Source organism: Cygnus olor, chromosome 2 (assembly GCF_009769625.2).
Source record: "Cygnus olor isolate bCygOlo1 chromosome 2, bCygOlo1.pri.v2, whole genome shotgun sequence".
NCBI lineage: Eukaryota > Metazoa > Chordata > Aves > Anseriformes > Anatidae > Cygnus > Cygnus olor.
In genome coordinates, this window is record NC_049170.1 from 81,119,937 (window position 1) to 81,147,205 (window position 27,269).

The 27,269-nt window shown below is 37.7% G+C and overlaps 1 protein-coding gene across 2 annotated transcripts in view; it reads left to right on the top strand.

Annotated features, from left to right (window-relative positions):
• The window catches only part of GMDS (GDP-mannose 4,6-dehydratase), a 413,573-nt gene that overhangs the window by 54,866 nt on the left and 331,438 nt on the right, over nt 1–27,269 (top strand). For both annotated transcript variants that reach the window (XM_040547996.1, XM_040547995.1), the window contains exons 2-4: nt 5,465–5,509; nt 9,139–9,226; nt 13,921–14,030. In XM_040547996.1, coding sequence (XP_040403930.1) covers nt 5,465–5,509; nt 9,139–9,226; nt 13,921–14,030 — 243 coding nt within the window. The remainder of the gene's footprint in view (nt 1–5,464; nt 5,510–9,138; nt 9,227–13,920; nt 14,031–27,269) is intronic.

Consider the following 27,269-nt stretch of genomic DNA (forward strand, 5'->3'; position numbering starts at 1 on the left):
ATGATGTGGGTAACATTGTTCTGGATAAAGATAACTGCGACGGGAGGAAGGAAGAAAAACTTTTTGGTGTTGTATGTAACAGCACTTGCAATTCTTAATATAACTTAATAGTTTACCAGTGGAATAGTGTATGAAGTCAGAAGGAGCTCAGACTCGGAAATAACATGGTGATTCACTTTTCCAAAGCAACTTCGCTTTTCTTTTAAATAACGCTTAATTGAAAAAGGACAGAGTAATGTAATTAGAATGCTTCTGTTGTTGCTAATAATTCTTCCTCATGCCTAGTTTTTTGTTGTACTGCATTTAATGCATGACAAAAACCTTCAATTATGAGGAATGTTCAAAAAAAAAAAAAGATTTTTAACATTTATTACCTTTTGACTTTTTCTTTTGCGAGAACAAAAGGACACTTGTTTTCTCTTCTTACTTGGCCAGAATACAAATCTGAATAGCAAAATAGCTACTGCATTTGTAGGGTGGCAGCTTTAATAAATCAGTTAAAAACTTCAGAGTTCATAATTCTTCCTTTTTTCAGTATGGAGGATTTTTTTAACGCATGCTTTAATGCTTTACCTCAAATACTGCCTTGAAGACTTGAGACAAAGTCCAGCACTGTTCTGTTTATAGTAGCTACAAAAAATACTTATTTCCTCCATAAATCATTGAAAACGATTAGAAGTATGCATTTTTCAGCAAAAATAACATTACACTGTATTACTCTTTCAGATTTCTTTTTTTGAAAGAAGGCCGTTATGTCATGCTGTAAATAAATGAATAGTTTTTTTTATGGATTGTTATTAAAATCATTTAGATGTTGCTTTAGAATGGTATATGTTCGCTGCTCCAGAGAATCTGTCACCGCAGTCCAACTTAAGTCACTGAAATAGCATTAGTCTATAGCTATGTGAAAGTTTAAAACTTGATGAAGCAACTATTTATTGTGGAAGGCTACTAGTGCCACCAGTTCTATGTATCTTAATGGAAGTATAAATTATTCCTTTAAATCAGGATAAAGGAATATTGTGATGGTGCAAAGCTGGTAGAAAAAATCCTTTAAGAAATAAAAACCCCTGCCCTATGACTGAATTTGTACCTCTTCTCTTCATGTTCCTTCCCCTGAACAGGCTAATTAAACCTATCAAAATTTGACTTCAGAGCACAGCTATACCTTGTAATTTAAAAGGAGTTTAGGACTGTTATGAATGACTTTGATAATTGACACTGTCTATATTTTGAACTGCCATGAACTCACCTTTGTAGTGTTACTTGTAAGGGTATGTCATTAGCCTTTTTCAGTTGTGAACTTTGTAAGTATAACCATCTTTTGTCTTTGTGGAAAATTATGGCATTTTTTTTCCAAAAGGAATAACAAAGTCTACAAACCTGGTATAGGAGCTGCGGAAAAGTACAGAGCAGGTCTATAAGCTTATGACGTGGACAGATATTTCATCATACCCAACTTAAAAATACAAAAATTATGAAAAAGATATAAACCTTCCTCAAACACTGCATCTGACTGAAGTTGTTGTGTTTTATGTTCTCAGGCTTTACTGCCAATGTATTTGCAGATGGGCAGGCATTAAGAGCAAGGAAGACAGCGCAGTACTCAGGCTCTCTCCCCTGCTATGTTACCCAATGATATGATGCTTTTTCTGTGGCTGTCTCTCTTCTGGGCTGGAGCCAGGTTTTGTAGGTTCTGGTTGATACCTACTCTGTTTCAGAAACAAGTAGAGATCTGGGCTGTTGGACAGTTTCATTAGGACCTTCAGCAAGATTTCTCAATGATTTTTATGGCGTTGTTATAAAATTGCATGTTTGTGTGGGATGTCATCTTCACCACAATACTGTGGAGATGTTTCCTCTAAAATGTTCATACCCCCACCCCAATCCTCTTCTATGAGAGTCCGTTCTTCTCTGTGTGATGTTTATGGTACACTTGCATCGCTTGTGTTAGGTTTTTAATTCCTTATCCTCCTTCTGTAAAAACAAACAAACAACACAAAAAAAACAACCAAACAAAAAACACCACTGTATTCTTTCCCCCAGAATTCAAGGAATTGTAATGAGAACTCTGTTCATCCTACTCCCGATCTCTCTTCATTTGTTTGTCTGTCTGGTGCTTTCTTTTGCTTCTCTTTCTTTAGTAGAAAGGAGCTGTGGGGAAGGAGGATTCTTCTCTAGATTACAAACGTTCAGGTAGGGTGTGTAACTTAGTTCTTGATTCCAGGAACTCTGTGGGAGGATATTGGAACTGGTCACATCAAAGGAAGATGTCTTGCGTTTGGGATTGCTTTTACAGCCTTATCTGAATGCGTCAGTATGTTTGAAATTAGTCCATGGGTACAAATGTGATTTCCCCGTGTGGAACAGTACAAAATAAAGGAGACTTGAATAGTTAAACAGGCTATTTAATTCCTCTTACTTTCAGTTTTCTTTATAGATGATCCTATTCTTTGCTCATAGATCAAGTCAAATGTTACTTTTATTTTAGATGTTTGTGGTAAGGCTCTAACTCTTGTATATGTCTCAATTTCTTTGCTCTGTTGGAAGGGGTTTTCTTTGATAGCACGTCAAAGTTTATTGAAGTTCTTGACATTAACTACTGTATTAAATATAAAATATTGCATCCTAAGGTTGTCTCACTCTAGTTTATATGACTGTTTTCTTTTGTCTGGGAATTTTACAGACATGTTGTAAGACAGCTGCAGTTGGAAGCTTGCTGCTGTGTATTGGAAACCAGCTAAGTATCATTCTTTGCATATGCTTTCAGGCTTCTTTGGCTGAAGGTGGTGAAATGATTCTTCAAGTCTGACATGTCAGTGTGCTGATGAGGAACTGTTTTAACTGAGGTGGTTTATGTAACCAGTCTTGTCAAACTGTTTTGACTGTTCAAAATGGTCTGGAGCCAGATCTCTCTACGATTCTACCTAAAGTAGTTTATAGCCTATTTTCTTTTATTAAAATGGATGTTTTTTTCCACAAAGGGAAGTACTTCTGTCCTCTTAGGCTTTGTGACTCGAAGCAAAAACTGCTACCTCTAACAAAAATTGAACTTTCTTGCTAATTACCAAGTTCCTTTAATGTTCCTTTCCTGGTTTAGTGATCCTGGAATGCTGAAAGCTCTGTAGTATAAATCAAAATACATAGCTTCAATACTAGAATTTATATGCATAATGTAGGTTTAAACCACTTAACAGATCCTGTTTAATAATTCGTAGCTCTTTGATCCTGTCAGGAAAAGATTGAAGCTGCTGTCCTTACAAGCTGCAAACTCTTAGGCACTTTGCTGTTCTGATTACCATTCTTACTGACAGCTGCTGTACTGAAAAGAAAAGGAAGGGAAATGTGAAAGTTGGGGGCTTTCTGTGATAATGTGTCATAGTGCAGGACAGCTCGAATCTGCATTGTGTGCGATTAGCAGACAGTAAATCAGCTGTGCCGTGCTACAGCCAGAAACCCGTAGCTTTCACACTTGCTGCCTGTTTCCCACTCATTGTGAAGCCCTGCCCTATCACTTGATAGACCTGGAAAGGAAGCACAGAGGAAGCAAATGCCACTGCTGGTTCAAAATGTTCCAGTGCGATTGGAAAGTTTGAGCAATGGCCTGGGTGAGAAGAACAAGACCTTATTGACAGGGTTCAATCCTAGTCAAGTCTGTTTCACGTCAACTTCCTAAGCAATCACAGCCTTTCTTTCTTCATCTCCTTTGCACTCTCTGGGTTTCCCACTTTCACCTCCTTTTTGTTTAGTTTGGTCGAATGCGTAACCAAGGGGTCTTAGGGAGTTTTCCCCGATCCACCTCTGCTAAATCCTGGGGGAATTACTAAGAGAGACAACTACTTTAAAGACTTTTGGGCCCAACCATGTATTTCTCTAGTTTTCATTGCCTATTCTTTGCTTCTCCCTTCGATGGGATCTTGTTCTGTGTGACGTCCAGGAGCACATACTGTTCCACTGATTCCATGGCACACATGGCTTGTTTTGTTCCAGATCAACCAGTGTCGTGGTCTGCTCTGGTTACAGGCACTGGGAAGTTGTGAGTAGGAAGTTGTGAGCACATGCACATTATACGTACATTGGGAGCAGTATGTGTAAGCTGAGACTTCTGTGGTTTCAGGCTCTTCTAGACTGTGTGAGACTGAAACATTTGCACCATCAAGGCTCCAGTGTTTCAGCAATGCTGGAGTTTTAAACATACGGTAGTACCCTGCACCCTGCCATTGCGAGTAGATTTAAGCATGATTTTGCCATCAATGTACTACCCTCCACAGGCCATCCTGCTGCTTTAGGGCCTCCTGGTGCTTCTCAAATTTCTTTCTTTATTGTGTTATTCTCCTTAGGCAGTCTGAGATGAGAAAAGTTCATTTAATCTTAGGTGAGAGGTTGCTCTCTGGAAGCATGGCTTAAAAAAAGAGGACCAAAAAGCTGTGTGTTCAGTTTTGTACTTTGGTGTCTCTGGCCAGGATCATGTCAGGGCAGACACACATAACAGAGCTTAAGCATGTAAGTAAAGGTGGTATCCCATGTTTTTGTGGTATTCCTGAGGCAAGGCAATTGACTCTGGAATGCTCTCACATTATTAAAGGAAGCAATTAACTCAAGAAGGCAAAAGAAACAGAGTCTTTGGGCACGACTGATATTCACTGCATTGGTTAGCGCTCATTCCAGAGGGGTGAACTTTGCTGGATTTGTGATGGTACATAGAAATTTGAGGATAATGTGACTTTCTGTATTTTGAAATCCTGGCAATAGTGATGCCAGGAAAATCATTTTCTTTCAGGAAAACACGTGCTTTGAATCATTTGCTTTTGGGGAATTTTGTAATTTTTTTGATAGACATTTAAAAGGAGGAGAGGAGGGGGGAACACCTTTCTACCCTCAATGATATACAAACTGTGGATTACCACTACCTGTATTCGGTAGTATAAATATAGGGTGTGCTAGGGATGTTTTTTGAAAAACTCAGTAGGTCAGGCAGAATGATTGCTCTTTAGACTGCTTATGGAAGGAGTGTGAGCCCAGAGATGTGTGTGACATGGTGCTACAGAAGCCTATTGGTGCGTTGTCAGTGCTCTAAGCTTGCACGAATTTCTTTAAAATGTTTTTCCTTCCCTATCTCCAAAATAGTTCAAATTCAGTAACTGCTGCGGTTAGGATATTTTGGAAAGATGTCCCCAGACACTTTATAATGGAATTTGGGAAGAGATTCAAGAGACAGGAGTTCTCAACCAGCATTTGTAAGCAAGTTATTTTAAAATATACTGCTTTTTAATCTAAAATTAACCAAAAAGCATCTGCAGCATTCTAGGTCAGTGCATAAATCTAGGGAAGTCAAAGTATATGCTTGCTGTTCAGTCAACTCATTGCAAAATTTTTCTTCCCTTTTTTGAGAGAGTGACCAGTCCAAATCTCCCAGGCCCATTCACTGTGTTTCTAACACTTTCCTGTATCTTTCTCTTCCCAGGATGGATCGTACTTGGCTGAGTTCCTGCTGGAAAAAGGCTACGAGGTGAGTGACTCGGTGACCAACTGCAGGCTGATAGAATCACTTGGATGCTGCTGCTCTAGCTTCCTTTGCTTCTGTCCTCTGTGTATGTTTTCCACTCAACCCTAGATAACAAATCAAAACTCCAGAGAGGAATGTGCAACACGGCCTGTAATCATGCCAGCTTATTGTACTATTTATCATCTAATGTCCACTGATGGATTCCCTCTTCTCCTCAGGGTATAGCTGCTTTGCATGTTTCCCGCCAACTCAGATAAACAGTAACCTGTGCGAGCCAAAACTGTAAGGAATTAGGGAATAATTTATGATGCAATGTACCGCATAAAGGAATAAGGATCTCTTGTTCTTTTTGTCTCTCTCGACACTAGTGGCCCTCTTATTTCAGCAGTTGTACTTTAATGAAAACCTTGCATTTTGCTTTCACTATATTCTTGCTTAGCAAATGATTTTATTGACCTTTTCCTTAAAATAAAGGGAATCAGATTCTTTCCTACCGTGTAACTTAACCTGCCAATCACACTTTTTTTTTTTCTGTGGACCACCAGTGTAACAATCACGTAATTATGGAATGATTCAGTGGGTTTGAACTGTTGTGGACGTATGTCTGAGAACGCTAGCCATATCAGTCATGAAAGATGCTTCCAGAGGTATGATAGTAGAAAAAAAAAGAAGAAAAGGGATGGTCGAATTAATCTCTTCACAATGGAGTATTTTCTGGGTCAGTAAAAGTTTAATGCTCACTAATATTGGCTAATTATGTCTGTTGTAACATTGCTTTGTTGCTTAGTAAGAAGACTCATCTCAGCAGGTTAGCACTTTCCGTGCTTTGGCACATGGTTACTCTTGCCTTGCTCATTACATTCTTTCTGCTGCTTTTGTTGATTGATCCAATTACTGTTTTTTCAGTGTTGTAAATAGATTATTTTTACTATTTCTCCATTCCACGTGGAGATGAGAAGTATCATTGTGGTTGCTTCTGCTGTCTTACAGGTAAAAGCATGTGCTCTTTTCTTAGTCCATGATGAAATGAGAACTGCTAACTGCAACTAAAATGAAATATTAATTGACCCCATATGGAAATATATGGATCTTTTTCATAGTAGCAATATTACAATAAGAGGGTAGAGGGTTTTTCCTCTTTGTTCCTCCAATCTCCATCTATTTGTTGAAATTCTTTATTGTGTTCCTAGCTGGAAACCTCAGTTCCTGAATAACTCAGTGCCGGGGTAAATGATAACTGATTGATTGCCTCCCTAACCAAGGTCATTTGTTTTACTGTTCATTTTTTTTAAATTGTGATCTATCTAAAGATCAAGTCCTATTGAGGGAAAATCCACCAATCTTACATTCTTAACTAGATTAACCTGTTTGCACACATTTTGGCTTGTCACAAAGTTTGCATTTCACCTGTCCCATGCAGACAAAGGTACCTTTCATCATTTTTTACAGTAATATTGCTGTCATGGATTAAGCATTTGGCAGGCCTTCTTTCTCTTGTATGTGCATACCAGAAAAAGGAGTGGGAGGTTTAAAAAAAAAAAAAAAAGCTGGGGTTGTTTTCTTGTAATTGCTGGATGCAAGAGGCTCCCTGGATTTGTTTGAAGCATTTTGAAGTCCTGGGGTGATTGCATTTAACACATCTCATTGGTCAAATGTTGGTATTGCAGTCATTCAGCTGACTCAAAGCTCTTGCAAGTGCAATCTTTCATCAAGCTTTGAGCTGGCAAGGTTTGACTTATTGGTCAATCATTTGTGTGAACTTGATTTTCAGCATGATTTCATTCAGAGAGAATTGAGAGATCAGAGGCCTCATCTGGATTTTAGGCTAAAATGTCTGATTTTGCTAGGACAGTTGAAGTATTTCGGTTAACTTCCTTTTGAATAACTTGATACTTTAAAATGGTGAAGTCTTGTTTTGCTGAGCAAAACAGATGTTCATTTCAGTAATCCAAGCATTGCCAGCATCTTTTGCGAAAGTGAAGTTCTTATGGAGGTGTCATGTTTGAAAACATTTCTCAATAAACCATATGTCCCTATAAATTTTTCACACATTCCATAAATTATCTTGATGGGGGTTTTAACTACAGAATGTAAAACTTACATTGATACATTCATTGTTTGGGAAACAATTTTTTTTTTTTTTTTGTGGCTGTGTGTCTAAGTTCCCTGTTGATCTTCAAGAAGTAGGTATTCTACTTGGTTGCAGGATGTTTAGCATTTGAATGCTAGAACAAGCTATATTATGAGGCTGTGGTGTAGCTGGGCAATAGAAGTTTTATGCAAGGAAATTGCATCATAGAATTGATGAGCAAGTTGTTAAGATGAATCTGTTCAGCTATAATTACAGACCTTGTCACCAAAATGTCATTCACAAAGCAGCAAGCTGGTCTCACTCTAAGGTTGTAAATACCTTTCTTTTTCCCCAGTTAAATTTCACACTTAAGATGGAATAAAGTGTTCTCTGTGTAAATAACTGTAGCTTGTGCCATGTGTAAAACAAAACACAAAACCAAAACAGCCCACCAGCTCTTCCTGCTGGTGTATTCTCACCAGCAGGAAGGTAAAGTTAGCATGAAGTGAGTGTGAAGTGATGGACCAACTTAACCAAGCATTGGATGCTTCAAATTGTAAAGGATCACCTTCAGAAATGCAGGACAGTGAGAAGTGGAGGACAGTCAGATGTTGAAGCTTGATTTCACTTGTGGAAACACAAGTCCTGCGTCAGGTAACCTAAGCTAACGTGAATTTGGCAGGAAGCATGGGGCTATCTTACATAAGGAGAAACAGCATCAGTGTTAGAACAATTTCTCTAATGTATTAGGCACAAACAGACTTTTCTTTTAACATTAGTCAGAACTGCTGCTTTTTTACCAACTTATTTATCGTGGCTGGTTAAAGGAAATTCCCAACCTGTGTTTCAGTCTTAGACTTGCCTGTGTGTCTTGTAACCCATCTGAGAACACTGACTCATGAGGTTAAAAAAAAAAAAAAGGGACTGACTGTTCTGTCTGTTCTTCCAAGACACCAGAGAGTGAATAACAGCTGTTTTCTAAAGTATATTTGGGCCTTGCTGCTGCTGCTTTTTCTTCCTTATTTTCCTCCCTTCTCTCTTCTCTGCCCACCTCTTTCCTTTCCCTAGTCACAACTCCTAGTTTTTCCATGCCTGTCACCTTTGGCTTCAGAAAGGCTTCTCTGTAACCAGGTAGAAGTAGTTATCTTGGGATCCACACATTGCTTCTCCAACTGTAGTGATACTGGCGAGTTCAGCTCACTAGGAGATACGGTGCTCCTGGGCAATTCAGTGGGTTTTCTGTACTGTGTGTGATGCTTGGGCTGCTAGTGGTGTCAACAAGGGAGAAGGTGAAACCACTCAAGGGTACTAAAATAAATGACATCATAACACATCTCAAAGTATTTTGTTAGGATTTGGACCCTACAGGTCTGCCTTTAGGAATGGAGGAGAACTGATTACCTGATAGAAAGACAAGGTACATGTGTCTGAAGGGAGGCATGATAGGTCTCCTGTTCTTAAAATATCACAAAAATGTAAACATAGAAGTTTTAAAGTTTAAATCATTTACCCCTCTTATGTTTACTATTTCCTTTTATATTTTTCCTTGTTTAACCCCCAGGTGCATGGAATCGTTCGTCGATCCAGTTCCTTTAATACAGGCCGGATTGAACATCTCTATAAGAATCCGCAGGCTCACACTGAAGGAAGTAAGACTTTGTTTTTATATTTAATGGTTTTTTAGTCTACTTGTTTGGTGAAGAAAAGTTCCCAGACGCAGGAAGGGAATCCCAGTTTCCTCTGACTGAATTGTATTAACTAGTAGTTATTTTTAAGCCATGCTTCATATAGGATTCGTTATTTAAAAAAAAAAAAAAAAAAAAAAAAAACACTTAATAGCTAAGCCTCCCGTTATGTTAGCTTCTATCTCAGGAAAGTAATTATTTTTCTATGATCAAAATGTGACAAAGTATATACATTTGTGTGGGTGTATTACCAAGAGGGGAAAACATGAAGGGCACAGGAAGACACTTTCTGTTAGGCAGAAATACTGATGTGGTTCTTGCATAAGTTGTAGCAATTACAAAGTGGCTGACCCTCCAAAGAGCTATAAAAGTTTGAAAACATTGAGATATTAGAACACTAAAATGTTTGAGGCAGGTATCTTAAACATTTTACCTAAAAATTATTTACCAATATGTTATTGATGCAGCTAAATAGGCTTTTACATCACTGACAGCATGAAATCTCATGTTTAAATAGGTGTTTGTTTAATTGCTAGTTTTCTTTTAGTTTTGTGGTCTCCCTTAATAGTTTCTGGGCCATATTTTGACAGATTCTTCACAATGGAGCTAGTCCCACTTACACTGTACAAAATGTTGTACAGTAAGAGATACAGTAAGAGAATAACGTGATATGTTAGTGGGCTCTCCTCAGAACTGTTTCTAGAGCAACTTGTATCAAGAAGATGCATTTATTTGGTTCTTCAGTTCACCCAGCAACCTCCTATTTATTGCATGAACCTTCTTGGAGGGGTAAAATGTTAGTGATGTTCTTCACCCCACTTCTGTTTCATCATGAGCTTCTTAGTATCTGATAGAGGTCTGAGGACAGCCTTAAGTGACATAAATAAAATGTGATCAATTCTTCCTGATGACAGGAAGAATGAATGCTCAAACCTTCAAAATGCCCCCATCCATGGAAGCAAGTACCCATTTTTCCTGAAGGAAAAGCATTACTCTTGGAAATTTGCTGAAAATAATTTACTGTGTACTTTGCTTATAATTTGGAGATCAGAAATGATTACACTTTAGTGCACACTCAATTGTTTCAAGGTATTTTACTGTAAGGAGAGGTTAACTCTTTGTTTAATGAGGAGAAAAATTATTGGATGGTTCCGGTTCAGCAGATGTTTGGAGGACTGAGCTTTTGAATGAAAATGTAGTTCTTCATGCTATGCGCATTTTGTAAAGTTGTGCATGCTGACACTGCCTTAAAGAAAGCCTTCCCATTTGAGGTGTTATCTCTAAATATCTCTGTGCCATAAGCAAATCTCATGTCTTTTGAAGTCTGCTTCCCATGATGGTCCAACAGAACATATTTCAACAAATTGTAATAAATAATGCAGCTTTTAGATTTGACTTGATTCTTTGCATGTCTCTTTAAAAAAATGTTTTGGACATGACTTCAGTGGAATTCACTGTGAATAGTTACTACTTACTGTACATTGCTGCTTAAAATATCTTCATGAAGAATACTGAACCCTGTGTTTCCAACAAGGGAAACATAAGAACTGTATCCCATGACTTAAATTTATGGCTTACAAGGTAAAATCAGGCTAAATAAATAAATAAATAAATAAATAAAAGAGCCGATATGTTGTGACGACCATCTTGTGAATATGAAAAGTGATTTAAGAAGAAAATGTATATCACAAATAGTATGCATACAAGCATTTAAGGAAAGGGATAGAAGAAGGGAACAAAGAAAGCAGACCTGAAGTGTTTCACCCCACTTATCTCATTTTCCTTTAACTGAAGAATGTAGCCATGTGAATTGAAAGAGGAGGAATTGCATTTGGAATCTCAGGAAAGGCTGCTCCATGGCAACTGGTTTGAAACAATGAGTTTCCAGGCAGTACTAGAGGAAGCAAAGAAGCAATAGTAGTTGATGTGAACAAACTCTAAACTTGCTTGCCGTGTGTTCTTCCCATGAAGAACTGATTACACATTGCAGGGGGTAGATGATCTTCATAGACAGTGATTCTCTTCATCCCAAAAAAGCAGGAAAAACAGTAAGGAAAACAAGGTTCCCTGAAGCAAGCCCTGCAGCTACTGCTTGATGAGGAGGCTTTTAGATTGGACAACTTTGTTTACAACTTTATTAATATCTACCAGTGCTTACCCAAAGGTGTTGACATTTAATCTGTATTTATATGTTTTTGCACCAAATAAATCCCATTTCTAGTAGGCCTTCCCACTTAGCATATTACTCTTGAAAGACCTCTTTTTCTCATGGGTCAGAAAATGAACAAGACCTACCCTTCAAAAAAGGCATTCAACCAAGAAACTTTGAGGATGATGGTAGACCAAAATAGGCACACAATGAGAGCTTTAAATATAAATTAATCACGGGAGAGCATCTCTGCTTAGCTCAACCCAGCTGGCAGCCTCCCTTCCCTTTGGGAAGCTCCAAGACTGCTCTCTGGCCTGGGGATGATGGCAGAAGTGGATGTCCTTGGCATATGAAGAGGGAGCTCTTCTGTGGCACTTCTTTTTTGCTCTGCTGCTGCTGAGCCTGGGGAGGAAGCTGTTCTTTCAGATCTGGAGCCTCTTCTTGTAACGGCATCTTTCTCCAAAACCTTCTCTCCAGAAGGCTGGCCCAGCACTCAGGGAGATTGCATTTAACTCCCAGATGAAGTAAGAAGAGGAAGAACAGGACTGCCCCTGTTGCCGAGGGGAAGATTTCTTTTCTGGTGCATTTCCATTCTTCACTGCTCCCACCAGCCCATGGAGTTGTCTTGAAAGAAGTAGCAACTGCCATCAGAGAAAACACTTAAGTAATGCTTGCTAGTTGTCTCTATTCAGTGTTGTAGGAAAAACGCAGCAGTCCTTACGGTGATCTGAACACCAACAGTTTTGAGGATTACAGATTAACACCAAATCCAAATATTTTTGTTTAACAACTGTTTGGGATGTTGTGAATGCTGCAGTCCATGGGCAGAACTTGAATTTCATTTTGGAAGCAGAAGAGTTGAATTCCCTGCAAGTAGAAATATGGTGGGGATCTTTCATGTAGAATTTGTGGCAGTAATGAAGGTAGTCCACATTGTGGTTAATAGATGTGTATGCAGAGAGCTGCTTTCCATCCCTCAAATTTAGTCAGTTATTTTTTTAAGAGAATGATAATGTGTCTTACTTGTTAGCCACAGCTTCAGCTGGGTCTGAAGTCTTTTTCAGAACTATCTTCTTTCAAGCAATGCAGATGTACAAGCAGATTTCAGGAATATATTGTGGCCTGTTGGACTCTATGACTTTATCAACTTTAAGAGCCTTAATCACCTGTTGAAACAGGAGGAATGTGCAAAACTGAACACCTGAGAACTGTGACCTGTTACTTGCCTTCTTAAACTATTTAAAAGAAAAAGTGCCAGCTTAAAAACGCAACTGGCATATCTGAACAGTGTTTTCAAAATGGTGGTCTCTCGTAATAAACCTTGTGTTTTAGTTTGGGGGTTGAAAGATGGTTACATCTATGAATGGTACTGCCCCCAAAAAAAATGATCATTGTCAAGTGAGAAGATAGCTGAATTGTACTGAAATATGATGGCCTTATCTCCAAGATAAAAAGGAAATGTAAACATAAATTGAATACAGTCAAAAACATTATCAAATGAAAATAAATGTAAATATGGCATCTAAGTGTAAAGGCTAATTCATCTATAGTTGCGACATTTTTCTTTTTTTGCATAAATATATGAGTAGCAGTGTGTTGATATAATTTATTTGCTTGTTTTTAAAGAGGAAAGTAAGACCTATTTTTATCAGAGCGAATTTCACTTTTGGATGAGATCTTAACAGGTTAGTCTGAAACCATGAACAAATTAATAAGCCATCGCAACCTGCTGTATTGATTTTTACAGGAGCTGGACTCGTTCTTACCCACTTTTTCGCACACAAATTAGAAACTCAATCAGGAAAGATCTAAACACTGAGATCTAAACAATGGCTGCCTGACTAACCACACTTGAGACTTGTGTGTAATGCTATGAAGAATGTTTAATTGATAGTTACAATTTTCTCTGAAATGACTTTCCACTGTGTATCTAGATCTGTAAAATACAAACTCAGTTGTAATGCACTGAATTGTACACTAATGTCACCTAAATGTTCACCTTACAGGAAGCCTAGCTATTTTTGTACCTCTTTTTGGTAGCTGTGTTATGAAATTATTTTCGTTGAGGGGCTTAAACATGGGTATCATTTTGGAAAGGAGGAGAAAGCTGTCGTGTATGCTTAAGTTCATGAAAATGTCTGCAAAAGAAAGATTGGAAGCCCCAAACTAAAATGCTCTTTTTTTGTGTGTGGTTGAAATTCAGTATGACATTGATCAAATTTATATAACTTGGGTTAATGAAGTGTAAGCTATTGAAGAGATGATGTAAATGTTGCTAGGTAAATCATATTATACAAAAGATAATCTAAAATGATATTTATTACTCCTGCAGGGATATAAATACTGTGCATAAGGAAGAAGAAAAGCAAAATTTTACTTATCCAATGTTCTTTTAACTTTTACCAATAAGTGTTTATTTGGACTTTGAACTTGGAATAGGGTCTGGACCAAGAATGCTGTATTGTTTTGGCATTAAAGTGTATTAATGGTGTGTTTTTAAACTCTGAAGACATGAAGCTGCACTATGGTGACCTCACGGACAGCACCTGCCTGGTGAAGATCATTAATGAAGTCAAACCCACTGAGATATACAACCTGGGAGCTCAGAGCCATGTTAAGGTAAGTAATGTCTAGCACTGAGAATGAAGAATGTTCATTGCTGGTGGCATACTGCTTTGATTGTTTTGGCCTGCAGCATTTATAGCAATTTTAACAACACTTTAACATTTTAAATATTGCCTTAAATCAAGATAGTTGTGTTTTCTGTGGTGCTGAATTATTGTATGAGTTTTGGTACTGAATATATAATAAGATATCAGAATTGGTGGGGTTAAATTACCACTGTCAACAAAATCTCTAGGTTTAGAAGTCTAATTTTTCTACTATTTGAAACAACTTCTGCTGCATAGCATTCCGCAGATCAACCCTTGTGGAAAATTTGTGCAATATATAGCTAGGTCAGACTATGGTTAGAACCACATTATTCTATTTGCATTAAAATTGGTGCATATATCTGTCATTTGCAGAAATGCTTCATGTATACCAGTTTTCATACACACAGTATTTTTTGAAAGACTGACCTATATAAAGAGAAAACAGCTTTGCTACCACTTATGGCATTATTACTACTTTTGGTTGGAAAGTGAAGATATGTAAACTGAAACAACTTGACCAGGGCAAATACTGCTGTATCACAATGGAGTATGAACAGTAGAGCAGACAACTTTCATTTACATGTTGCATATGTTAGGCTATATTGCTTTATTTTCAACTCAGTTCACTAATGGGTAAACTTGCAAAACCTCATTCAGACTCCATGTTGTGATTACAAACTAAAACTGATAGCCAAGTAGCAAATTGTTATGCTTACGTCCTTCCTAAATGTGTGCAATAGAAAAGTGTCCTGGTTTCAGCTGGGATAGAGTTAATTTTCTTCCTAGTAGCTGGTATGGTGCTGTGTTTTGGATTTGGGATAAGAATAATGCTGATAACAACCAATGTTTTAGTTGTTTCTGAGTAGGGCTTAACACTGAGTAAAGTACTTTCCAGCTTCTCACACTGCCCTGCCAGGAGGAGGCTGGGGCTGCACAAGAAGCTGTGAGAGAAGGGAACCAGTCCAGCTGACCCAAACTGGCCAAAGGGATGCCCTGTACCATGTGGTGTCATGATGAGCAATAAAACTGGGGGGAGTTGGATGGGCAGGAGGCTGCTGCTGCTTGGGGACTGGCTGGGCATTGGTCAACAGGTGATGGGCAAGTGCATTGTGCATCTCTTGCTTTGTGTATTCTATTATTATTATTAATTTCCCTTCCTTTTCTGTCCTATTAAACTGTCTTTATCTCAACTGACAAGTTTTACCTTTTTGCAGATTCTCTGACCCATCCCACCTGGGGGAAGTGAGTGAATGGCTGTGTGGTGCTTAGCTGCCTGTTGGGTTAAACCACAACAAAATGTATTCTTAAGCCGTAAAATTCCCTAGCCTTTCTTGAGGGGAAAACTGAAGGAGCATTTAGCTTTATGAAAACGAGTTTGGCTTCGGTTTTGTAAGTCAGCCTTCCTACAAAAAGCAATGTGTCGCTCCTATCAACCCACAAGTCTTGAAACCCATGAGGAAATCATGCTGAAAGACTCCAGCTATTGACAAGGCATACAGCAGAGTATAGAGATGAAATGGGAATAATCTTGCTTTCAAATTGCTTGCATGATTGAATTATCCAGTTTGCTCTGTGCTACACATGGGTCTGGTTAGGTTTATTAGCTTGGGTACAGCATCGTAGGAACAAGGCTACATGACTCCAAGGGCAGCTCTGGTCCAGAAGGCAGTTTATCTGCTGCTTTGCAGAATGAAACCTGAACCAGCAAACCTTGCAAGTTATTTGCAGCCTATGGTTGGGTGTTCCAGCACTTTGCTTCTTAAACCAGCGCGTTGGTTAACAATCTCTGTGGAATTGGCTCGTGCCCCTAGGGATTGTTAACATGGTTCTGATGTTCTAGACCCAAACTATATCCATGTGGTTGCTGCATCTGCCAGCAGCTCAAATCACAGCACTGGGAGGTAGTAAAGGGGTGGTGGTGGTTATGCAGCAGTAGGTTCTTGCATAACGCTGCCATGGGCTCTGGGAAAGTTGATTCCTCAAGTATTTCACTGGATGAACTTTCTGAGCCAGTGTGGATCTGGTGCTGAGTCTTGGTTTTTAGAGATCCAAAGTGCTTTGGAGCACAGTGAAGAGACATCGAAACAACTTTTTCAGAAGCTAGCTTGAATGCAGCAGACCAATACTTAAACAATGCTAAGAAGCTCTGCTGCACATAGGTGAAGTCTAGGCAGGGGCTTCTTTAGGGGGTGCTTATCGTGCTTCCTAACATCTCCAGTAATGCTTCTGCTGTTGCAGCTGGGGAAGAACCTAGGTACCCCAAGCCTGACAGAGGTGACTGGGGGACTTCACTATGGTACTGATAGTACTTAAAAGCTGTTCAACAGTCTGTACAGTTTTAAAACAATTCCCAGTGTTAGAAGAGGAGAGGGGTGAGAACTTGAAAACCTGTTAGAAGTGAATGTCTTCACTCCGAACTGAACATTTCTTGCCCTTAAACTTTTTTTATGTAAATTTACCCCTTCTACCTGCATTCATCGTGTTTGGGGAAGGAAGAAAAGGTCTTCTAATCATAGTTTGCTTCACATTCAGGTCACTTTCAACCAGTGACGTCTTCAGTATTTTTTTGGTGGTGTTTATGTTGGCTTGTGTTTATGTAGAATAAAGTTTTTTTTTCTAGTGCTCTCACTTCCAGTTAGTTTTATGTGAGCCCATGCTGAAATGAAGGAAAACAAAATAATAGGAAGTTGGTCTGGTTTCCTGTAGGAAACCAATGAAGATGAAATTGGTTCTTGGAATGAACCCACGGTAGTCTGGGAAATACTGTCAGAGAAGACGTTTTTCTGAATCATAAATAGTGAGGATTATGACTCATAAAGTAGGTCACTGAGAGGCTGATCTGATCTTGTGCATGGGAGAAAGTGAGAGAAGGCTGAAACTTACTCATGATTAAAAACACTAAACTTAACAGAATGATATCATCAGTAGGAACAAATTATCCAGTGTGCATTCCTGTCTGTTTTGATGAGGAATGGGGATTAGCTATCCGTACAGTAACTTCCGCACTGGGTGTTCAGAAAACAGTAGCACATTCACTTTGTAGCAACTAAATAGGCAACTTAGCCTCATGTTCTCCGTCCAGTCTTTGTATGTCTTGCTGCTCTCACTTTTGGTGCTTTGGGAATCCACTGTGCTAATCATGATTTGTTTTCATTGAAGTTTTGTTGGAGTAATTGTTTACAGTGTATTGACTCTAAATAACAGATTATTGTGCATAGGTAGCATGCAGATGGCTTAATCTAAATAGTTACCAAAACTCTGCTTGTATCCATCTGTTAAATGCCTTCAAGTTCAATTATCCAAATGCTAGGTTGGCTAAAGAGTCCCTTCTTCATAGTGTTTCAGTAGATGCACACAGATGTAAACTTAGAACTATTCTTCTCTAAAGGACAAGGATTCTGCCACTGTTGACTATGCTGTAAGATTTGTACTTTGAGTTGTGTTGTACTGATGGTCTTTTGCTTTCAGCACTTTAAACTGCACTGAGCAGTTACATATAGGACTGAAGAAACGACTCTGGTTTTGGTGCTGTTGTTATCCTAGTAGCCGTGTATTAAATAGTCTAGTCCCATGGGTCTGTAGTGCAGATAGCCACAACTGTTCCATTTACTTCTTTAAATTGCATTGAGTTAGCAACCTGGATTTTACCTACTTACTGTTGGGGTTTGTTGGTAGAAATTTTATAGCAAATGTGTTTTATGAGATGAAAGCAAGTTGGCTTTTCTGTGATAAGTGTTCCTTACACATGCAACATTGAAGGGCAGTATCTTACTTGCATATAACTATGTTTAAAAAGTCAGTAAATGCTCTGTTCTTTACCTGGCAAGATGTGTACAAGTTTCTTTTCTTCATCTTTAGTTTACATTCTGCTCAGTTTTAATTAGTTTTAATTCCTTGTAAACATATGGGTGTTAGGAGATGTGCAGGAATTAATTTTCAGCTCACAGTAGTGGGGTTGGATGGAATGGTAGTGGTGGTGTTGGGATGGACTGTTCTTGAGCGTGGAAGAGGAGATCTGAGAAAATCAGTGAGCTCTTCTAGATCCCTCTTCTTTTGAGGGCTGTATCCAATGGTATTGTACCAAGCAGATCCCTGAATAGTCCAAAATTTGCTCTTTTCAAGTCCAGGATTGTCGTCCTGCTTCATGTCATGGACCCTCCTCTCAGGATCAATGAACTCCACAGTCTCAGACACTGCAGCCAAGGATGCCCTAACTAGTTCTTCCATGTCTGTAAGAATCAGGTCTTTATAGCATTTCCCCTTGTTGGTTATTCAGTCACGTATGTCAGGAGCTTATCATTAATGCGCTCAGGAAACCTCCTGGATTGCTTGTGCCCTGCTGTGTTGTTCCTACAGCAGATATGAGGACGGTGAAAGTCCTCCATGAGGGCCAAAGCCTATGAATGTAAAGTTTCTTCTAGTCAGCTGAAGAAAGCCTTCCTACTACATGTTGTAAAGCCTGCTTGCGTACCTGGACTTCTCCTGGCTTGAGGAGTCCAGAACCTTATGGAAGACGGGGCTTCCTCCTTACTTCCGACCATGCTCTTATAGGTTCCATTTTCCTGCAGTTGTAACAGTGCTTTTGAACACTGCTGGGGGCATGTGGTGCTGTGTTACTTTATGGTGAGGAAGGCAGTGTTTGGGACACAGCCTCGAAGCTAGCATCCTTCTGTTCAGGGTACAAGTGTATCAAATACTTAGAAATATTGCTGTCTCTCTCTTGCAGGTTTTATCAGAGATACTAGAGAGACAGTTCGCTTTCCTCACCCGCTTTATAATTCATATAGTTAAATAGTTGAAAATTTGATAAAAATCAGTGTAGGAGAGAATGTCACCCTGAGGTGGTCTCATGAAGAAGCTGCTTCCATAGTGTGTCTGGTGAGTACTTAGCTATGAAGAAGGTCAAGGCACAACCTTAAATAGCATAACCCAGAAGTAAGGCAGAACTGAGAACCAAAGTCTCCTGATTCCGTTCTGCGATCATTTCAAAGTCTTTTAGCTAGGTTGGGGGAACATGCATTCTGGACAGAGCAGCTCTTTGCTAGGACCCTCATTTTGAAAATCCTTAAACTTGGTTTGGTTTAGCTTTAACCATCTCAGTCATATTGCACTCAAGTAACTTTAAGTTAGGCATTGCCTGTTTGGTAGATTAGTTCTTAAAATAGTTCTTTTTTTTTTTTTTGTGCTGGAGATGTGTTTTAGTATTGTAGTCCATGTTAAACAGAAATGTTTCCCGCTACTTTTTAGGGTGGATTTTTATCACAAATAAATACCAATCAGTAATCTTAGTGCCACTTACGTGCTCGTATTGTAACTGTATATTTACTCAGATAGTTCCAGTTCTGCAGTGCTGACTTGTGGCAAAAGTTGTTTTCTAGTTTGCAGTCTCACCTGTATGAAATTGCAGGCTAGGTAACTCAAGGAATTGATTGCATTTTTTCTAAAATACTGCATTAGTAACAAGGCTTAAATTGTGCATTACCTCTTGCATAATGAATGTTCTGTATACTGTACCTCATGGATCTTATTGTTCAGTATACCATGTTCTGCTGTAGCTTTATTGCGTAGGTTTTGTTATAAATGTCACAGAAGCTCACAGCTGCTTGGAAAACAAACGGATTTTTTGCATTTTATAAAACAAGTAGTTTGGCTGTTCTGTGTAACAAGATCCAGTCTACCTAATTGAAAAGAATATTAGCAGCACTCTTTTGTAGAGATGTAATACTTATTCATAGGCAAAAGTAGGCCTAATGTACCTTAATTTTATGGAGTTGAAGAATTTTATAGTTATGCTTTATAGAATATTTTATTGTCTCAAGATGATATCAAATTGCTCCTAATTTAGCATGTATGGCCATTCACGTTATTAGCCAAGAAGTTAGTTCCTCAACCTGATTTGTGCTGTAACAAGGCTATAAATAGAGGACCTTTGGCCCCCGGGTACTTCTGCTTAGGATCTCCCTGTGCAGCCCTCTAGTACCATGCTCTGTGGCATGCTTGGGTACCTGTCCATCTCCTGTCATCTGTTTGTTGGTCGTGGCAGCTTGTAACACCAGCCTCACAAACACAGCCTTGCAAGAAAATTGTTATGCAAAAGAGCAAATTCTGTGCTTTTACACTGCCTCATGTGATGGTGTCTTGGTTATTAGCCAGGGCAATTAGTCTCTCTGCTGTAAATACAGAGGCATAAGAATTGGCTGGGGTACTTTCTGTCCCCCAGAATGCTTTATTGCTTTTGCTGGTGCTGGTAGATACTAAGGATATGATCCTGTAAAGTGCTGAACAGTCTTAATGTAGCTCAGCACACTCTATAACCACTTTAATTTCAGGCTGTTAGAATTACTCGGGTGTTTTCCTGAGTTCTGTCCAGGATGCTGTATCCTTGTGGGATGAAGTTGTAGTGCACCAGAGGGCAGAATAAGCCTCCTGAGTGCTGCTTTCTAACGCTTGCATGCAGTGTTCTTCTGTGTGTAGTTTACAAACTCCTTAAGCAACCTGACTCCTTTTAAGCAATCAAATTTTAGCTAGTTTTACACTTGGATTATTCTGCGTGTTTTTTTATTAATGTAATACTTACATTACCTGTTCAAACAGATTTTGTGTGTGGCCTAGAAAGAAAGGCAATTCCAGTAATAAGTAACAATTGCCATTTTGTATGGTTCTTCATTTGACCCACTAAATATTTATGGCACTTCACACAGTCTTTGTAATTGTGGCCTGTATGGTCGGACTAAATAGATCTAAACCAAAATGTTTAGTAGCTTAGCGCGACTATTAATTTTATTAAGCAGATTAACTTTAATAGCTAAATACAGGTATTATGGCTGTGAATACATGAAAAGAACAATGGAATAACACGCTCGGTGTTACTAGTATGTATTAGAGTTATTAGCAAATATAAGCATTAACAAATAGCTCCCCAAACCAAGTACTCTTTATGTCAATACCAATGAGAAAATTAGGGTGTTATGTTTATGGGCATGTTTTAACACCACAGAATATCTAATGACTGCTGTGTGCTAGTATTGTCTCTGTGCCCTCCTATTCTGCCTCTCTCGCTTTCTCCTTACCTGCCCCCTTCCCTCAACAAAAATCTTCCTGCCCATGCTCCCAGGGAATTTTTCCCCCCCTTCTCTAGAAAACAGCACGAGTTTGTATGCTTTTTGGATTCCAGTAACCTTTATTTGTGGTTTCTATGATAACTTGTTAGGGTTTTGCTTTTTTGATCTTTGCCTTTGTTTTTTCTTACGGATCACTTCCAGGATAAATGCAAAGCACATTTTTACTAATAAGTTGCTTTCATTTTTTTTTTTACATGATACATGTAAATAATCATGTTTTTGAAAAAACTAAAAAGTATTTCAGATTTTAATCAGATGTCAAAAGGACCAGACTCAGGACTTTTCCACATGGCTTGGAAATTAAATAGCAAAATGTCATGGCTCTATAACTGAAGATTATAGATTTCAGGTTTCTTTGTGGCTTCAGTGGGTGTCTCTTGCAAATGCAAGTAAGGGACATTTTAAAACTGCTGTTCCTGTGTTGTGCAGTTGCATACAAAGCAGGCTGAACCCTGTGTTGAATGAAGTGGTGTTTATCTTTGTGACCCTGATGACGGATAAAGTACCAACTCCTTCATCTCCTGCTTTGTGTGTGGTTTCTGCTTTAAGGCTCCGTAATTTGACTTCCTGACTGACTTCTGAATTTTGAATCTGGTGTAGTAGTAGGGGGCTGCAGTGGAATCTATTTTCATTCACTGCTGTGGCCCTCGATAGGTCTAGGTAAATGTTGAAATCAAGCCCTCAATTAGCTCTGCTGCTACATAAGTAAATATAAAAAAAAATGCTTCAAAACAAATTTCGGAATTGGAATCTTGTTTGAGGGCATAAATGATGTTAAACTGAATGGTTAATAAATATATTTTCATATAATTTGTGCATCTCTACTTGAATTGTAGCACTTTTTAAGTGCAAAAATAGTTGCTGAACTGATTTCTAACTCTGGGGATGAGCAGAGGGAAGTGATGAAAAGATCCTTGGTAGTTTTCCTTCTAACAGCTGCTGTAGGGGAAGAAAAAGCTGCTGGAAAGGGAAGGCAAACACTTGTGGCATTCATGCGGTTGTATTTTTTCTGTCAAATAGATGGCAGCAGAGTGTTGTATACAATAGAGCAGCCACATCGGGTAATGGGAATGAAAGAGGAATGACACTTCAAGCTGACTTGTATCAACTGCAGCCTTGAACAACTTGTAGTTAGGCATAAAATAGGAAAGAAAGCTATTATTGATAATGCAAGCACAAAGAGGATGAAGAAGGGTATGAGATGCTATAAAGTACTGAATTTCTGGAATAGTCCCAGGTGGCAAAACTTAATCTTTTAAGGTATGTCATCCACTCATGCAACATGATTGAAATCAGCTAACATAATATGCATGTCAAAATAAAGAGACAGAAAGAAAAAGAAAGTATTCACAAGTTGCAACTGAAAGTAATATACAGCTGCCTTGGGGTACTGTAGGAATTGGCCAGAATGCCTATTTTTTAGTTAAGCAAGTTAGAGAAAGGAAATGTCAGTCCTCAGTCAGGCAAGCATTCTTTGGTAAGGTTTGCTCAAATGTCACCTTTTTTTTTTTTCTTTTTTTTTTTTTTAAGAAAGAGCTGCAGTCTGTTATGCCCTGATCCCCCAAATTAGATTTGCTGTTAAAATGAGCCAAGGTGCAGATCTGTCTCTAGAAGTGTTTGATTAATAGTAGCTGTACAATGCTTGACTTAGTATTTGTTATGTACGAAATAAATGGCTGCAAAACACGGTCATCTAGGCATTAAAGAGGCTTTTGTATGCTCGTCTGCTTCTAAAATTTTGTAGTAGGGCTTTATCAAGATAAAGGTAGAAATGTCTATATTGAAGGCTTTGACTTTGATGTCAGTGATTGTTCAAGACCTGGGATTTTAAGATCTTGTAGAAGAATAGAAGCCTTAAAAATGAATATTATAGTGTGACTAAAGTAGTCTAGAGATTATGTCAAGGCTGGAAAAGCCAAGATAGGGTGCTGTCTTAGTCATAAAACACTTTATTTCTGATATGGCTGTGTGAGTGCTACCATCCTGTGTAAGCACAGCTTCAGTGTTTATTTTCCTGATGTACCTCATTAGAGTGTTACTTTCTATAAGCAGATGCTTTTGTAACCAAATTGACTGAAAAGCTGTTATAACAACAGCTTGGTGATACCCGGCAAGTTTCTATTGATAACTAATGTTTCTTTTTTCTCATACTTGGTGTTTTAGTGATCCATTCACCCCCTTCTGCAGGCTAATAAGAAAAAACAACCTATAGCATAATTTATTTCTAAGAAGTTGGAAGAAAAGCATTTAATTCACTTTGAAGTGTATCAGCTAAAGCTAGCTGCTACAGCATACTGAGATCAGAGGGTAATGCAGGTTTACAGAAGTGTAGGTGACTTTCGGTATCGTTCATGAAACTATGGAGAATGCTGATAGAATAGCTTTGATTTCTGGAGTTTATTCATTATGATTAAATTGTTGTTCATGCGGCTGTAGAGTAAGTCTGCATGTGTTTTGGGTTTTTTCTTTTGTTTTTTCTCTAAAATTGAAGTGCTTTGACAATTCTAAGAAACTGTTGATTATATGCAATTATATGCAATACCTGTTATTTGAACGTTAAACACTGCTGCAAGAGAATACATGTGATTTTTTTTAGATGAGTAATAACATGAAGCTACCTTAATGCATTTACTCTTGTTAAGTATCAAATTAATTTGTTATATCACATTTTAAAATTCTTATTGTGCCTCTTAGCACACTTCAATTGTTGTACGTTAAATTATTGGAATTAAAAATATACTTGTTCTTATATATTTAGAAACCATTAACTAAGTTGCGTTATAAATGAAATTCTGTGTAATACCTCTGAATACATGATAGTACATGCATTGCATTGGTTATTCAGATAAACTAGGTTGGAAAAACAGATGTTATATTTTTAAAATAAGCAGTTCGGAAGTTTGTTCCCCAGTTCTTCTTGGGGCTAAGTGCTGCAGGATCCTATTTAAGCAAAACACCATTGAAATGAGTGCTTGTGGGGGGGTTGGTGTCTCTTGCCTCTTTTCCATTGAGGTAAGGATGTTAGCTTGAATGACATCATTTAATTTTCTCAATTTTTGGAATGGTGTATTTGCATAACAAAGCAGTATTTTTTCCCTTTAGGATCATTAGTACTGCTGGTGTGTATGTGTGCGTGCATGTTTCTATTCTTCTTGCTGAGTAATGCTAGATTTGTTCTTTGTTCTGTGTAAGCTTGGCTTTGTGGTTTATGCAGTTTTAAAAACCTATGTTCATCCTCTCAACTTCCCTCATCAGTGGAAGAAATGCAATGTGCATCTTAAAGCTACTTGGTACGTTTTATGGGCATGCAAAACGAAGTAAACTATTTTGTTGTAAAAAATGGTTTTTGCTTTTTTACAGCATAAAGCAGCACAGAGAACGTAAAGCACACAGTGTTTTTGCTAAAGAATTGTTGCAGTGAGATGTACACACTTAAAATCATAGAACCTATGATTAAGAAATTCTGTGTGCTCAGTAATGACAGCATGCATTTATATTAGGAGGGATTAATTTCACTGTTACTACAGTCTGTGGACACAAGTTTCTGTTTTTCCTTTAACATTTTGGAAATTGAAGATGAAACAATTTAGATCCTTTAACTATAATGAAACTTCTTGTTGCTTCATGAGTTTCAATAAATTTTGGGAATGTTAAGAATAGACATCGTTGTTCAACATAGTGATGTTTTAAAGAAAAAGGCAAAAAGTAAATTGTCATTTTGGGATGTTTAGTATCATTTACATTCTCCTGTTTTTAGCAATATTCTATACAGATTCCCTCAAGGTCCTTGCTTTTTAACTGTTTCTCTTCTGTAAATTAGATAACTGTTTACTTTGTGTGTGTTTACTTTGTAAACAGTGTCCACTTGGTATTTATTCATAGTCTGTCCAAATCAGGAATCAGATTGTTTAGTGTTGCTACAGTTATATTTTATTCTGTTGCTGCTGTATTACGCTTTAGCAGACGGAAAAACATTATTCAGGAAGTGGATTGGTTCTCCTCAGAAATGAAGGACTATGTATTAGGAACACTTGGGTCTGGGGAAAATCTTGATCAATGTTTGTGCCCTAATGTGCAGCTTGTTTTGCAGAGGAGTTAGGTGTTTTTCTGAACAATAAGCTGTTACGCAAAATACTTCTTTAAACTCAGCTCTTTCCATTGTGTTAAGAGCTCTTCAACTTCTTTTAGTTTTTTCTTTGACATTTTTTGATGTGTAGCTGTATCAAGCATCTTTGGCAATAGACTCAGACTCCAGAGTGTAATTAGCACAAGGAGGAGCAGCCTGGTGGCTTTTCTCACTATACAGCTATCCATACTAGCTTTCCATTACTTTATTTTTTCATTAAGCATTTACTGAATATATTGGCTTGAATAATTGCATTGTGAATGCCTAAACTGCATTTTTGCTATAACTGTGATGCAAAGAAATAGCATTTTAATTTTAGCCAGACATTCTTGCATAATGTTGCTTTGTGGTGATGCAATTTCACTGGCATAGCATCAGAACAAAGAACACAGCATCAAACAGGAATATAAAAACAAATTAAAGGATGCTAGAAGTTTGAAGCACTGCTTTAAAGATTTTAATATGCTTAATATTCTAGATTTTTAAAAGCTTTTTCTGTGTTTATGTAATAAGTAAGTTCTGTGGAGCATTTCTAATTTTATGTTGGTGTAATTCTTTCTTTGACTTGTCTCTAAAACTGCATTGTGGCAAAGAACATCCTCTAGAAATGATGTATTTTAATTACAAGGCATATATATGCGACCTATGTATTTAGTTAGCTGGGTAGTAAAATTTAATTGCAAAGCTTGAAGAAAAAAAAAAAAGCTCCTGAAAACACTGTGTGCATTCAGCACACTGAGTGTATGGAGCTAGTAAAAGATTGTTTACTAAAACCATGTTATCTAAAATACCAATTCCACTAAAAATAGACTAAGAATTGCATTGAGTAGAGGATAATATAAGATGCTAATTATTTATGATACTGATCTCTTCTACACTGTAATCTCTTCAATGTATAAACTTCAATTATAGTAGCAGTTCTTGTCAGTTTTATCTGAAATAAAATGGTATATAATTCTTCCTGCTGATTTCAAAAGGTACAACTTAATTGAAACAATATGGTATGTAAATAGCCGATAAACGAGAATTCTTTTCAAATGTACTACAGAATTCTGTAACAACAACAACAAAAAAACAAACCACCACCTTTCAGGTCTTCTGGAAAACTAGATTTTTTCTGAAGGTGGTGGCAGTAATTCTACTGAAAGAGAATAGAGTTGATTGATTTGTCATGAGGTCTGATCCAAAGGCCACTGAAGTCAATGGAGGGGACTCTGTGTACAGTGCTTCGGAGTATTTCTAACTTGTGTTTTTTTTTGTTACTGCTCTGTTCTGTGCCTAATACTTTGGTTTTGTTCAGATTCTAGTATTCTAGGTAGTGTGAATTTTTCTCTTGTCAAATTTAGATGCTTCAGTATTGTTATTGAATGTATGAAATTAACAAGTATTTACATTCTACAATGTTACTATATTTGCTGCAATATTTTTATTAAATAGCTTAGTGATGAGAAATACGTATTAGGAAGTTGGACTCTAAACACTGGATGCTAAGTCAGATTTAAAAGAATGCCATACAAGTCAGATGAAGACCAAAACTTCAGGTAGTTTTTGAGAATTGCATACTGTTAACCTTGTTTAAATTGTGTAAGTACTCTATTACTTAGAATTTATTGTCTTATATTTGTGGTTAAGGTACTGAACTAGAATTACTCTATAAATATTAGTGTACGGTATTCTTTATTTATACTAAAAAAAATCAAAGCAAATGACTTGAACTTTCTTTTCAGTGCTTCAACTTAAATAATTGGAAATCTGATGATTAGTATCAAGTCATGTTGAAGACAAAATTTCACAATAATGACATGCAACTTATCAATATAAATAACTTATGATAGTGTCAATGTAGATTTAGTAATCTAAGAACAGTAATACTTTTGCAATTTAATGGATGAAAACGCATGTAACACTATCTAACATGAAAACCTGTCCTCATTCAAAGGGCAATTTTGCCATTGAT